Consider the following 12,974-nt stretch of genomic DNA (forward strand, 5'->3'; position numbering starts at 1 on the left):
TTGATTGTGAAATATTTAATGGTCACCCAGAGCAAAGTTTGATCACAGTACTGTGAGGCTGAAGGATTACATCAGTGCACAAAGTACCACAAGTAGTGATGTTAGGCAGTCTGATGGTCATGCTGTCCTTGCCCCTCCCTCGCTAAGCAGGTAGGGTCAGTGACGCAAACTGGATGCCCTGTTGTTCAGACACGACTGAAAATTGTTGCGGCGTGGCCAACCGTAGGCAACAACAGTTGTTTCATCCGAGGAAAAAGGTGTACAGCGAGGAAAGGCTTAATCTTGGACAAACTATTTCTTGGGTAGATGCATCTTGGGTAGATGCATCTTGCCCAGCTCTTCCTGAAGCTGCGAGAAGATTCAGTGTCTCTCCCTCCACCATCCAAGGCTGAGACAAGTGTAATTGCTGGTAACGGACCTTGCTGCAGACGAGCAGTTTTGGGCAGCTGAGTGTCTCAGTCTGGGCTGGATGGGGTTGGATGATTCTCCTGGGTGTTTCCTACATGGTCTCTGTAGCAAAGTACCAAAGAGGCAGTCTGAAACTCTTGGTGAGTTTGTGAGGCACGACCTGAGCTGGCTTCGATGCTTGGGCTCTTCTGTGGCCCAAATAAAAATATTATTAAAAAAAAACCAACACTTTTTTTTTTAATCTTTTGTAATGTAAAAAGCGACTCTGAAGACCAACTAGTTGAATCTTAATTTGAGAGACAGCACACAAGATTTTCAACTAATTTTGCCTGATCTTCCCTGCTTTAGCTGTGAGTTTTTCCCTTTTCTTGTTTTTGGTAAAGGAAGGAAGAATGTAAGTTTTCTTAAAATCAAAATGAGTATGAATCCTTATGCTGTCAGGGGAGGCCTTTCATCCACTGAAAGATGTGGAGTCTATGCAGTTGATGGAAGGTCAAGTCAATATTACTTTGGATTTCTTTGGAGAGAGGCATGTTTGTTGATTGCAGTTTGAATCGTGACAGAAATATTGGTTGATCCAGATAATAGGAACCAGCAAAAATGAATGTGCTGCAGGAATAGAACAATTAAACAGAAATACATATTTAAAACTACTTGGGAAATTGTTTGAGAAGGAAGAAGGGAAACTGAAAAGTGAGGTTGATTATCAACAGTCCCAGACATAACTGCAATTTTTACTCCAGATTTTTGTGTTGCAAGCTCAAAAGGTTGTGTAGCTGGGGACAGAGCCCTCTGCTTTCACCGTTTCCACTATGTTCAGACACAGACAGTCAGATGAGACCACTGTCAGGCTTTCCTAAAGCCCACTTTAAATTAAAAATTTAATACACTACATTTTATAGGCCTGAGATGTTTAAATTTTAATGTGGGTTGGGTTTGTTTTGGTTGGGGTTTTTTTTTCCATCTTGCTCCTAGAAACTACAATATTTGCTCCTAGAAATTACAATATTTACCCTTTTAACTCACTGGCAGTCTGTATTTAGACTTTGCATGATACACCACCATGAAAGTTGTTTTGCTTTTCTGTAAACAAGGAAGTTTGTCTGATCAGCTAGATAATTTTTTTTTTTAATCAACCTTTTTTTGTGTCTGTATGGAACGACAAAGTGAGACTGATAACATGGAAAGGCTTTCAAAGCAGGTTTTTCTTTGGTAGTAGTAGTATTTTCTACAATTACATGCTCTTTTTACTTCTCTGCCATTAGGCATTTTATGCAAGAGTAACTCTTCCAAGCATCTGTTCAGCCATAGTGACAAAAAAACCCATAAAATTTTCAATCCTTGTAGATCCAATGTTCATTAATGTTGCTACAAGTGGGGTTCTTCACATAACAAAATATTTCTCGGGTTTTCTTTCCTTCCTTTGTTAAGGAACATTACAAGGATGTGAATTTTTTCCATAGAAATTCCCGTTGCTACTTCAAACTGGAAAATTCAGATGTTGTTCTGCTCCTAATGAAATTTTTCCTCTGACCTACATCATAGACCAGTGCAAGCTTTATTTTTGCGGAAGAAATAGCACTGGCAGGCTGAACAGCTCATTGAGATTTGACTCAGTAACCAAGCACAGTGCTAAAGTTTAAGCAAGCAAAGCACTCTAATTTAATATTTATTAGTCTTTGACATTCATCGAGGTATGTCTCCCTAGATAAATACCTGACAGATACTCTGGAGTGTGATGCACCATGCAGAAAACAAAAGGTTTGACTTCTTCCCTCCACCCTCCCTCAGAGTTCAGATAGAAGTTATTTGTCATGAGGAGAGGTTGTATGACCTGCTAAATAATAATACTAAAATTAAATGAAATTAATTGCTCTAATTTGAATATTCAGATTTAACAAGAACTTCGTGTTTCTCCCCCCAAAATGTAAATTCCAAACTCAGCATTATAGGAGAAGAAAGCTTTAAGTGTTAGTGAAATGATCTGTAGGAGAAGAGGCACCTGTTCTGCCAGCGAGATATTGCTGCGGTAATACGGCTGAGTGTTGGAGGTGAAGGATTGTATGTTGATAGGATTGTGGTAGATGGGAAGTCAGATGGGAAGTCAGATGGAAGCTGTCCCGTGCACTGCTGCAGTTTCAGTCTGCCTGAAACAGCAAAACCACTCGATGACTTCAGATGAAGTCCGTGCTTCTAAAGGAAAAAGGGCATTTGCTCACTTGTTTCTTTCCTCCCCTTGATGACAACTTTGATGGTCAGGTATGACAGCACTGCAGGTATTTGGTTAACAAACAGAATATAGTAGGTTCATCTTCTACTGACTTGTCACATACTCATTTCTTTTGTTTCTCCTCCATTGCATGTATTAAAACCAGAGAGGGTTATTTAGGAGCTCAGTCTTGTCCCCTAAGTGAGAGAATTCATACTGCTCTTTGAATTCAGACTCCAATAAAAATAGATTCTAAGCCTCAAAGATATTGGCAAATTGACTGCTTGGAGTTGTCTTCTGGTTTTGCCCATGCTAACAGTTTGGGGGTTTTTGTGTATGTTTTTCAAAGAACTTGTACTCTTACTAACATAAAAACAACATACTCGGTGCAGTGCTTCTTGAGTGCTGGTGATGCTTCCATGTGTCCCTGCATCAAACGAGACCAAATTGAAGTTAACAGTGAAAAATCTTCCTGATGCAGCCTGACGCACACCTTGATCTTTTTTTGCTTACTTGTTTTGTATGGAACAAGGAGTTGCTGTCTGCTGGTTTTTTGTGGACAGTTACGCCTTGGTTTTTGTTGCCTTGTATTTCAAGAGATCAGAAGTCCAAACAACCAACTGGCCGAACAAGAACGAAAGTGTTGGGAGCTGTTTAAAGACTGTGTAAAGGATGAGCCCACCAGTGAAAGGCAACACAGATTCCCAGATGAGAATGGCCCTGAGTTATGATTGATTTTTTTTATTTTTTTTTTTTTAAGGCAAAAGGATGCTGTGGTACCCAGCCTGGTTTTAACACCTGGCGATACCACAAAGCCTACCTTGGAAAGGCTGCAGGTACCTGTGATGCTCGCAGACCCTGATTGCCAAGGAGACTGAAGTTAGTGTGTGCAATGCCCGCAGGTAGTAGGTGCTCGCTGTGCACAGCTGGGTGTTTCTGACCTGTGTGCGGTCTCTTCAGGTGTGCTGTCTTGTCAGTGCTAGGCCCTGGGCTCCCCATTTTTTAGATGGGGAGCCCTCAGCTTTTGTGCTGAGAGGAGGCCTTGGCTTCAGCTTTTACCCGCTGTGAATCTTCCAATAAGTTGAAACTGAATTCATCTTAAGGTGTTACTTCTGTGGGAGCTATGTGTCTAGCAAATGTTTGCAGAAACACAAGTTGGCCTTTCCAAAACCCAGACAGCTTGTATTAGTTGATTGGTGTACAGTGTTGTAGATTCCTTCTTTTGGAGTGGAAAAGCAGCTCTGGCATTTGTATTTGTGCGAGCAGTGTGACCTCCCTCTGACCTGAAACACCTCTTTGCACAGAGCCATGAAGTCCATAATACCATCGTCTTTTTTTTAACAATAGATTATAACTTCATTTCATACTAGCTGGGGCTGTGCTTTATTTTTCATGATGCTGTAGGATAATGCTAAGCTGTATCTTAATGCATGGCTTGCTTGGTCCCCAGCCAGGGAAAGTCCAGTGAAGCTGCATGTCCAGTGAAGCAGATACGGTGTAAGTAAGGCTCCTCAGTGCGATGATAGCATGATAAATAAGTAAGAACCTCGCTTCTTTCTTTTTTCTGGCTTCTAATCTTTCTCTTAGCTTCCAGTTGTTGCAAAATAAACCTTGGTTGCTAGTCTTCCCTTGTAATGCTAGCCACATGCTGACAGTTCTTTGTAGTTATTTCACAGCAGACGTGCTCACCTGACCAGACAGCCACTTTTTTGCTGTTCCACAAATTAACCCTTTGTTCCTAGCAAATGTTAGTGTAAGCTTGAGTGGGGATAAAGTTGAAGTTATTCATTTGTGTGGTTTTGTAGGTATCTGGCTGAGCACCCACTGAAATGACTTTTAATGTTGCTGAGATTTTCCTGTGTGATCATATGTTATGCGATTGTGGAACATTAGGTGGAATAATTAAACTTACCACCTACTTAACTGACCAAGGCAGGCTGGGTGATGCACTTAATTGTACGACATCTGTTACCTGCATGCAGATGGTGTTCAGGCTTAATGAAAACACATGGCCCAAAGTCTTGATGAGTTTTCCGTGGGGTTTCGCAGGCATCTTCTTCACCAGCTATTTCACAAAAGCCATCTTAAGTTTGTCATGAGCTCCTAGCTCTTTTCTGTAAGCCTTTTTGTTCCAGGAGGAGCAAATTCTGCATGCTTGAACTGATGTGCAAGGGACAGCATTAAGCTCACTTTACAGTCTTCTGTGATGAATGAGATGACAGGAATGTTTCCGTAACCATCTTCCTGGCAGGAGGAGATGGTAGCTAGTTCATTTGGCGTGTGTAAATGGTATCTGTTACGTTGCTGGAACCTTGCATGCGAATTCTTCTGTTTCTCTGAATTGCTCATTACCTACTATTTTAATGTCTCCAGACGCAAAGCTTATGCTTTAAGGCAGTGATGCAAACTCTTAGCCAAGATGACAAAGTGTGTGGCATTATAAAGCATTTATATTCCTGTAGATCGCTGGTTATTTTTAGAAGAGTTTCTGTGAATGAATGAGTCATGTTGGTCTGCACATTTTGCAGTGACTTGAATGTTAGTTTTTCAATACTAGGAGGAGAACCTTAAAAGTGGGGTGGTTTGTTTTTTTTCATTTGTTTCATGATTTTTCTTCAGTGGTTGGTGTCGAAAAGTCATTGCTGTCTTTGGCAAACCAGAATATGTGGAACCTGTGTGAATTTTCATTTATGGACCGTAACAGGCCAAGCTTTAATTGTTGATCCAGGAGGAGGTGGGAGTGCTCAGACCCTTCAAAACTGGAGTGGTCTTCAGTTCTACTCCTGAGGCTTTACTCCAGGCATTTGGAAATTGTGAAATGCTAAACTAATAAAAGTGTGTGTCTTTAGAAAGTAAGTGGTAGCAACAACCTGCAGGGAGGTCAGTGCTTACTTCAAAAGAAATGAGCTTCCTTCTGTGCTGCAGCATTGCCACATATAAACTCAATCCCTGCGCATAGCAAACTACTGTTTTCTCATCTGGTTCTGAAAAGCTGCACGTGAGAACAGAAATTCGTCTCTGAACTTGTAGATTGAGGTATCCTGCTCCCAGTCTTGCTACAGTTTTTAACTGCTAATTTGAGATTGGAGTGTGTACAATGACAGAGCCAAGATTTGGCAAATGTGGGTGATCCAGTTTTGGAACTAGAAAGAATTATTAAAGAGGTATTGGCATTTAATGTAGGTGGTGTTTAATAAACATGGGAATCTTGATTAAGCAATTACCTCATTTTTTTTAACTGTATCAACATGTGAACAATTTTCCTTTTGAGGTCAGTGTTCTCTCTGCAATTGCCCTTGAGCAATAGTGGGCTTTGCAATATTTGTAGTTTTTAGAAATTGTATGGAAATGGATCATGTAATTTAAAAATGGTAATACATCTTATTTACAATGAACACATGAAGAGCTGTTGCAGCGCTGCTTCGGTGGTGCATGACGAAGTAGCCCAAGTACGGGTTGTGGTCAGAGTGCTTATAGGAGGACAGCTTGTGTAGGAACATACTGGCTAACTCTTCAGTTCAGAGGTGTGAGGCTTTTATTGTCAGGCAAGGCTGGGCGTTGATGCTTTATTTAGGGCTTAGGCGCTGTTAGTGAATCGTGGGTTTCTTAGTCTCGGGCATTACAATGAATAAACTTGACTCATATTTTGGAAAGAGGTAGGCAACTTGGGGAAGGGTGGGGAATTGCACGTGATAGTTCGTTGCTTCTCTGACTTTTATTTGGGGGAAAAAAACCAACACAAGTATTTGCCTGTAGATTCTTTGTAGTGGTTTAATTATATGGCAGGCATGTGGGGCGGGGAGGAAAGGGTGAGAAAATAGAGCTAATCCATATTTGATCATAAGAGACAAAACTGTTAATAAAGATGAGTGGCCTGTGTTCTCTGTTTTCTCATGGCGTCTGATTTTTGTGTAAGCAGCAGTGCAGGAGTATGTTGAATAGGTGAGAACCGAGTTGCATAGTTGGTGGATGTGAGCACTGCCGAGTTCTCTCCCACATAGTTAAAACGTGATTAATGAAAGGCTTGCACAACTTGTGTTACTGAGGCAGGGGAAAAAATTAGATTGGATACGTGTGGCTGTTTTGCAAGATATGGTTGGCTGAGAAAGGTGTAAAGGGCTAAGTCTGGGCTGTGCTTGGGCTGGGAGCTGAGTCGTGTAGCTAGGGTCTGAGGTATTCTCCTGCCTGAAAGGTCCTCCTCTTCAGGAGGAAACCGCTTTAAAGGCAGTAAGCAAGGCTTACAGGGGGAGACAGACTAGAAGAAAACGGAAGAAAGAAAAGAGTATGTATTGCCATGTTCTGTTGTCCTCAGTCACGTTTGACTTTTCCTTGTATTTCCTCCCATAGCACAGAGGCCATCATTAGCCAGGTGTTTTTGTGAGTCCATTAATCCCTTTGGTGACAAGGAGCCTCTTCCTATAAAGCAATCTGAGGAATCCAGCTTGCCCACGGTTAGGAAAGATCAGGGCTTGGTAAGGACAGACCTGCCTGTTGTGAGGGAGTGGGAGGGACCATGAACTCCCCATTGCATCCGTTCTACCTTTTCTCCTCGGCTCAATCTCCCGTGGCAAAGCACAAAATTCGTTTCCCATATAGTTGGTTGGAGCAAATAATTGGTGTAACAAGAATTGTGGTTTCCAAAGTTCTGTTTAAAAAATACAGCTACTTCCAGCTGCAGACTTAATTACGTAGTCACTCTTGGGCCTGCCTTAGTAATCTCTTTTTACACTCACGTGTCCCACCCAGTTTTAGTGGAGTAACCACTTAAACAGATCGTGGCATGTGAGCTATGACTGGAAGCACCTTTGCATAATGGATGTCTTTATTTTCCTGAGAATATCTTTCTCTGACTCTTTGAGGGTGACCCATACTGTAATTATTTCCCTGCAATCCTGGATGTAGAATCCAGCCTTCCTTTAGGCAACGTTCTGAAATTATACCTACAGATTGTAAGGCAGAGAAAAAGCATACCAGAGATGCTTTGTATTGTCTTCAAAATGTGTTTACTACTGTCAGTGAAACTAGTAAAATACTAGTTTTTCCCTTAGGTGTCATTGGTTTTATTTTGTTGTGGGATGGAATAATTACTTGTTGCTGTGGATTATAGAAAGCATGAGTGTAACTCTCTGAACTGAAACATGAGTTTCAAATAACACTGTATATTATTATTGTTGTGTTTTCCCCCAAAATTGTAAACCTCTGTTGCAGCAAGCTGAAGATAATTTTTATACCTATTAGGAGTTGCCCTGTGAGCAGAAAACAGGATATGCTCAAAGTCAGATGATTTGGTAAAATTTAGTGGGTGCATGACTCCTCTAACAGATATATCTGAATTTCCTTCAAGATATGGATGGGACCAAATTGTTCTCCGGTGCTGCATGGCAGTTTTGCCACTCTTCGTGGGCTTCCCGAGGTCCCTTCTCCCAGCACGCTGTGGGTGGAGGGGTGGTGCTTCCCAGGGTGCAGGAACTGGTGTTAAGCAGCCTGTCTGCCTGGCTGGGCTGCCAAGGGACGTGGTCCACGGATCACTTGGAAACCAGTTCTTGGAATGTCCTGCTTACCTGGAAGCTATTTTCTGTGCTGTGGAAAAGAAGGAAACCTGGAAATGGTACCTCATAGGAGCAAGTATAACTGGTACTAAGGAGCTCTGTATACCTTTTGATTTTTTGTTTGTTTGTTTGTTTGTTCCCCCTCTACACCCCCATAACAGCAGTTTATCCACAGTTATAAGTTAAAGCACCAAATGTTCAAAACAGGAACTTTTTTTAAGGTTTAACTGTCTACGGGACAGCAGGCCCAGGGAAGTCCATCTCTTGGACTCTGCAGGCTGGGGCAGGTCTCTCCCTTGTTTAGCCAAATCCAAGTTTCAGGAGGAAACAAGCAGAATCCTGTGGCCGGAGAGTGTCAGAGCAGATGGTCGTAATGGTCTCTTCTGATTTAAAATCTAACAATTCTCACACACACCAGCTGCTGTGTTTTGAATCGTGTAGGAGGGCGCTTTCTGATAGAATGGGAGCATGAAATCAGGCAGGAATGGGGTGTGTAGTGGCCGTTGCCTACGGTGGAAAAGATTGCCTGGTGTGGGAAAAAAAAAGCTCAATGGGAAGTATCTCTCCTCTGCAGAGACTGAGCAGGGGAAGTGTCTGCTGCCCCAGGCTGAGGAAAGTCTCATTCTTCCACTAACTTTTAAGAATATCAGAGGACAGTGAAGAGAGAGTGCAGTTTGTTGTAGTAGCTGAAAGGGATGGGTTTTGTCCAAATTTGATTCCAGGGCTAAACTACTTGCTTTATTTTTGGCTGTAACTGCAGAGGGCTGGTGGGAGAGAAGGAAAATGAAATTTAAAGCTTCATTATTCTTGGTCCATGTTTAGTGTCTGCTAAGGGTTCCTGAAAGTTCACGTGGCTGCTTTAAAGACACCTTGAGAAAGGCTGTTTTCTGTGTGTTTAATGCAGGAGCATACTGAGCAAGACTGCAGGTATGTAAGAGCAGCCTGCCGTGATACACCCTGCTCTATGAAATTTTGTTCATATATCATGCTTGAGATGTATAGCTGGCACTTTGAGTAGTCTATCTAATGTGGCTCTTGCAACTGCTGGAAAGCCAAGGAAAGCACTCTAGTTCTGATCGGGCACTGCAACTGCTGGAGGAGGGGAGAGTACTCTGCAGAAATGCAGAGGATTTGGTAGGGACGGGGGAAGAAAGGAGAGCTGGATCTCTGGCTGTGTTCGGGATGGATTTGACAGACACCAGAGTACGAGTATGAGAGAGCACATTACAAAGCACATTACAAGGACGTTATCTGGGGGGAGCTTCTGGTTGAATTTATCTCTGAGAGAGGACTTTGGTGTGTGCTAAATTTTTTTTTTTTTCTCCTCGTTAAGTAGCAGGATTAAGATTACAGACATAGGAATGGCTAATTAAGCAGTGACTTGCAAAGGGATAGAATGACAAAGCTGAAATCTCTGTACCTGCAAGTGTGATACCCAATTACTTCATAGTGATGAACAAGATTTGGCCTCAGGTGGCTGTAGGGTAGTGTGATGCTGATTTTTCAACATATGAAACTGTACTTTTTTTCCTTTATTTAAAAATTAAGAGAGCTCTCAGGTATTCCTATTAAGTGAGATGGGCAGACATAAATAGAGGTATGAAAAGTCTATTTATGCAGAAAGGTGAAAAAGGAGCCCCAGAGCCACTGCTGAATGATCTGGATTACATCTCTGTGGTATTGTATTCATGCACTGAGTTATTTTGCTTTATGTTTGTTTTCTGTAAGGTAAATTGCTTATGTTGCAAAAATGAATACTGGGTAGAATTGAAATTTATTTAATTGGATTTTTAAATATCAAAACATCTGAAAAAATAAACAGCAATAAGAATAAAATGCTTGTTGTGAAGTTTTCCTAATTCTTCATGCAATAAGTGTGATTTTTTTTTTTTTAAAAAAACCTACATCTGTTTTTCAGGAGAAACTGTAGAAGGCCTTCGAGAGAGCGATTATCTTCTGATCCATTCATGTCGGCAGTGGACAACAATTACAGCTCACAGTCTGGAGGAGGGTCACTACGTCATAGGGCCAAAGATAGAAATCCCTGTACATTATGCAGGTAAAGCTATTGTTGACCTGAAATACAAATCCAAAGAGAATGAATTGCCTACCACTTAAAGTGATCACCTTATTTGACAGTGAAGCTAAGCCTCTGATGCCGGTGTCTGTGACTTTACGTTTTAATAATGTTACAGAGCGCAAGAGATACTGACTTACTCCCAGGGCTACTGAATAGATGTATTTCACTGGGCAGCACATTGACAAAATACATAGCTACGTAGAAGAATTGGTTTCTCATCTGTGAATGTGGTGACAAAAGTGTGAAAGTTTGAAAATGCCTTGAAATGTTCGGTCAAAGGTGGAATGGGTTTTACACTTCATGGCATGCTCAAGCTGGAGGGGATTTTTTAATATTTCCATTTTAAAAGCCAGGAACCCTTCGTAATAATACTGCAGTTTTACACTAATGCTCGTCAATAGTTCCTTGTCACTGTCTGCCTTTTTGGATGATGCAGTAATACTGTTGTTCCAAGTAGGTATGATGCAACTAATCCATATTTATTTTACAATTTCAAATTATTTTTACTTTCCTTGGAAATGATTTTTTAATACTGTTTCCTACTGCTTAACATCCTTATTCACAAGCTGAATAGAACAATACCATATGAGTGGGAAGTGCTTACCTTACTGCAGTAGATACAAAAATTTAAAAAGCTGGAAAGGGTGAACTGAAAGAGCTATGGCTACGAAGCAAAGACGTGGGCTTAGTGTTTTTCTGTATAGCCAATTGTCAACTGGGTAATCTACTCAGCTCTTTTACAGTCGTCTTTAAAGTGTTGGTGCAATGAGGGTGTGCTGAGTTGTACAAGAGCTGACTGAAATGTTTTATTTCAATCACACCAGTGCTGCAACTGCAGTGATGCACCCTATTGCAGTGATGAAATTTACACCAGTTGCCTTCTTATGTACTGTTTCTCCTTGGAGTTCACTTCTGGAATGTTAATTTTTTTTAAGATGTGTTTAAAAGCTTTGGTCTGATGGCATATAGTGTCATAATATAAGTGGCTTTAAAACTCTCTGAATTTCACTTTCTTAGTACAAACAGTTTCTAGTGCTTGTGCTTAGTAACATTTATTTTTTGACACCTCCTGGCTGCATAAGTTTCAGTGCTATGGCCAGATAAACACTTCACTTCCTTCAAACTGAATGCTGTGTTTTAAAATCCTCACTGTGATTCCTGGAAGAAGGAGAACAGAAAATAAAATTACTATTGGCATGAAAGAAGATTGGATCTTAAGGGGTCTACTAAAGCTTGGTTCTTAATTTTTAAAGAAATTAACAAAGATCTGCTAAGCAGGGTTTCCTGACTCTTCATACTTCCATTCATTCATTGCTTAAATTTACATAGATACCAGCAAAATCAAAATCTGTCCCCTAAGATACTGCAAAAGTATCAATGTGCTTTTCTTCCTGGCTTGTGTTAACGCAGGAAAAGAGTGTGCGTTTAGTTGGCAGAATATGTTTTGCTGTCAAACAATCTCCAGAAAGTTCCCTGCCATAAAGCCCTCATTAATGAGATGGAAATACATGAAAGTTCAGAAACTGCCATGTAGTGAGGGCACTTACTGAGTATTCGAGGGGCTCCGATGCTGCCAAAGGAACTTCATAAACATGGTCAGTGCTAACTTGCAGTACCAGAGCATGTCTGATGGGCTTGCCTACGAGAAAGGAGAGACGAGTCTAAGCATGTGAAGGTTTAGTTAGCAAAGCACTGCAATCTGATGCTTGGGTGCTAACATCTAAATGCATTTAGAGACGTCTTCCATATCCTAAAGATTAGCTTATGCTGCTGTGGAGTACCATACTGAGATCTATAAGCTAACACTGAGTGCGCTTTCAGTGCTGCATTGTGTAGTGCCTCACGTTTACTGCTCTTGGGATCCAGAACCTCACACTGAAGAGGCAAAAGTTTAATGTAGCTGCCTAAGAAGGTTTGCTGGGCTGGGTACTGACCTGACGCAGTTATGCTGCTAGCTCTGGAGCTAGCTGGGGTGTCTGCTCTGCAGTGAGCTCTGGGAAGGCTGGGAGGCAGGAGCGCTCCAGAATCATTACCTTTCTGAGGAGGACATGCTGTTACCGAAAGGTAGTGCCGTCAGGTGGCAATTGCTGTGTGAGCTGGCTGGCACAGCCCTCCGTTTGCATGTGAGAGCTTTCCGTCTTTGCAGAAAGCACAACTAATGGCTCAGCCATTAGTTTTTGGTTTGAGAGGAGGGATTTTATGTCCTTATAGGCAAATGTTTGTAAACTGTATTGCTGTATAAATTTTGGATTATAGGACTGACATTTTGCCTGCCTTAACTTTAAACTTCTGTCAAGTAAGATGTACTACCTACCAGAATGACCCTTAGAGATGGAATGTAAGAGTTCATTAAAATGACTTCCTAGGTTTGTTTCTGCTTTAATGGAATAACTTTTTTTTTTTAACCCCTAGCAGAATTTTAATGTAGCAAATCGCAGCATTATTTTGGTTGCAGCAGTTGAGCAGGAAGGGAAGTTGAAACTTATGTTATTATCCTGAGATTATGGGCTTAAGTACCACAAAGTCATCACTCGCATATATAAATACGAGTATAAAGTAAATTTTGTTTTGCTACTTGCCAAATCAGGTTTTGATACACTTATTAAACCTAAATACAATAAAGCCTTATTAAAGAAGGAAAATGCTGCATTTTATGTTTAAGTGAAATCTCATTAACAGAACCTGAGTCATATAACAGTCATATATGACAGCTCTTAGTCTAACCATT

At 41.1% G+C, this 12,974-nt stretch overlaps 1 protein-coding gene across 1 annotated transcript in view; it reads left to right on the forward strand.

The window, feature by feature from the left end:
• Positions 1-321: 321 nt before the first annotated feature.
• GAREM (GRB2 associated, regulator of MAPK1) overlaps positions 322-12,974 on the forward strand; it is an 86,826-nt gene continuing 74,173 nt past the window's right edge. The window contains exons 1-2 of the mRNA XM_009331474.1: positions 322-409; positions 10,085-10,225. Coding sequence (XP_009329749.1) covers positions 322-409; positions 10,085-10,225 — 229 coding nt within the window. The remainder of the gene's footprint in view (positions 410-10,084; positions 10,226-12,974) is intronic.

Source organism: Pygoscelis adeliae, unplaced genomic scaffold (assembly GCF_000699105.1).
Source record: "Pygoscelis adeliae isolate BGI_AS28 unplaced genomic scaffold, ASM69910v1 Scaffold108, whole genome shotgun sequence".
Lineage (NCBI taxonomy): Eukaryota > Metazoa > Chordata > Aves > Sphenisciformes > Spheniscidae > Pygoscelis > Pygoscelis adeliae.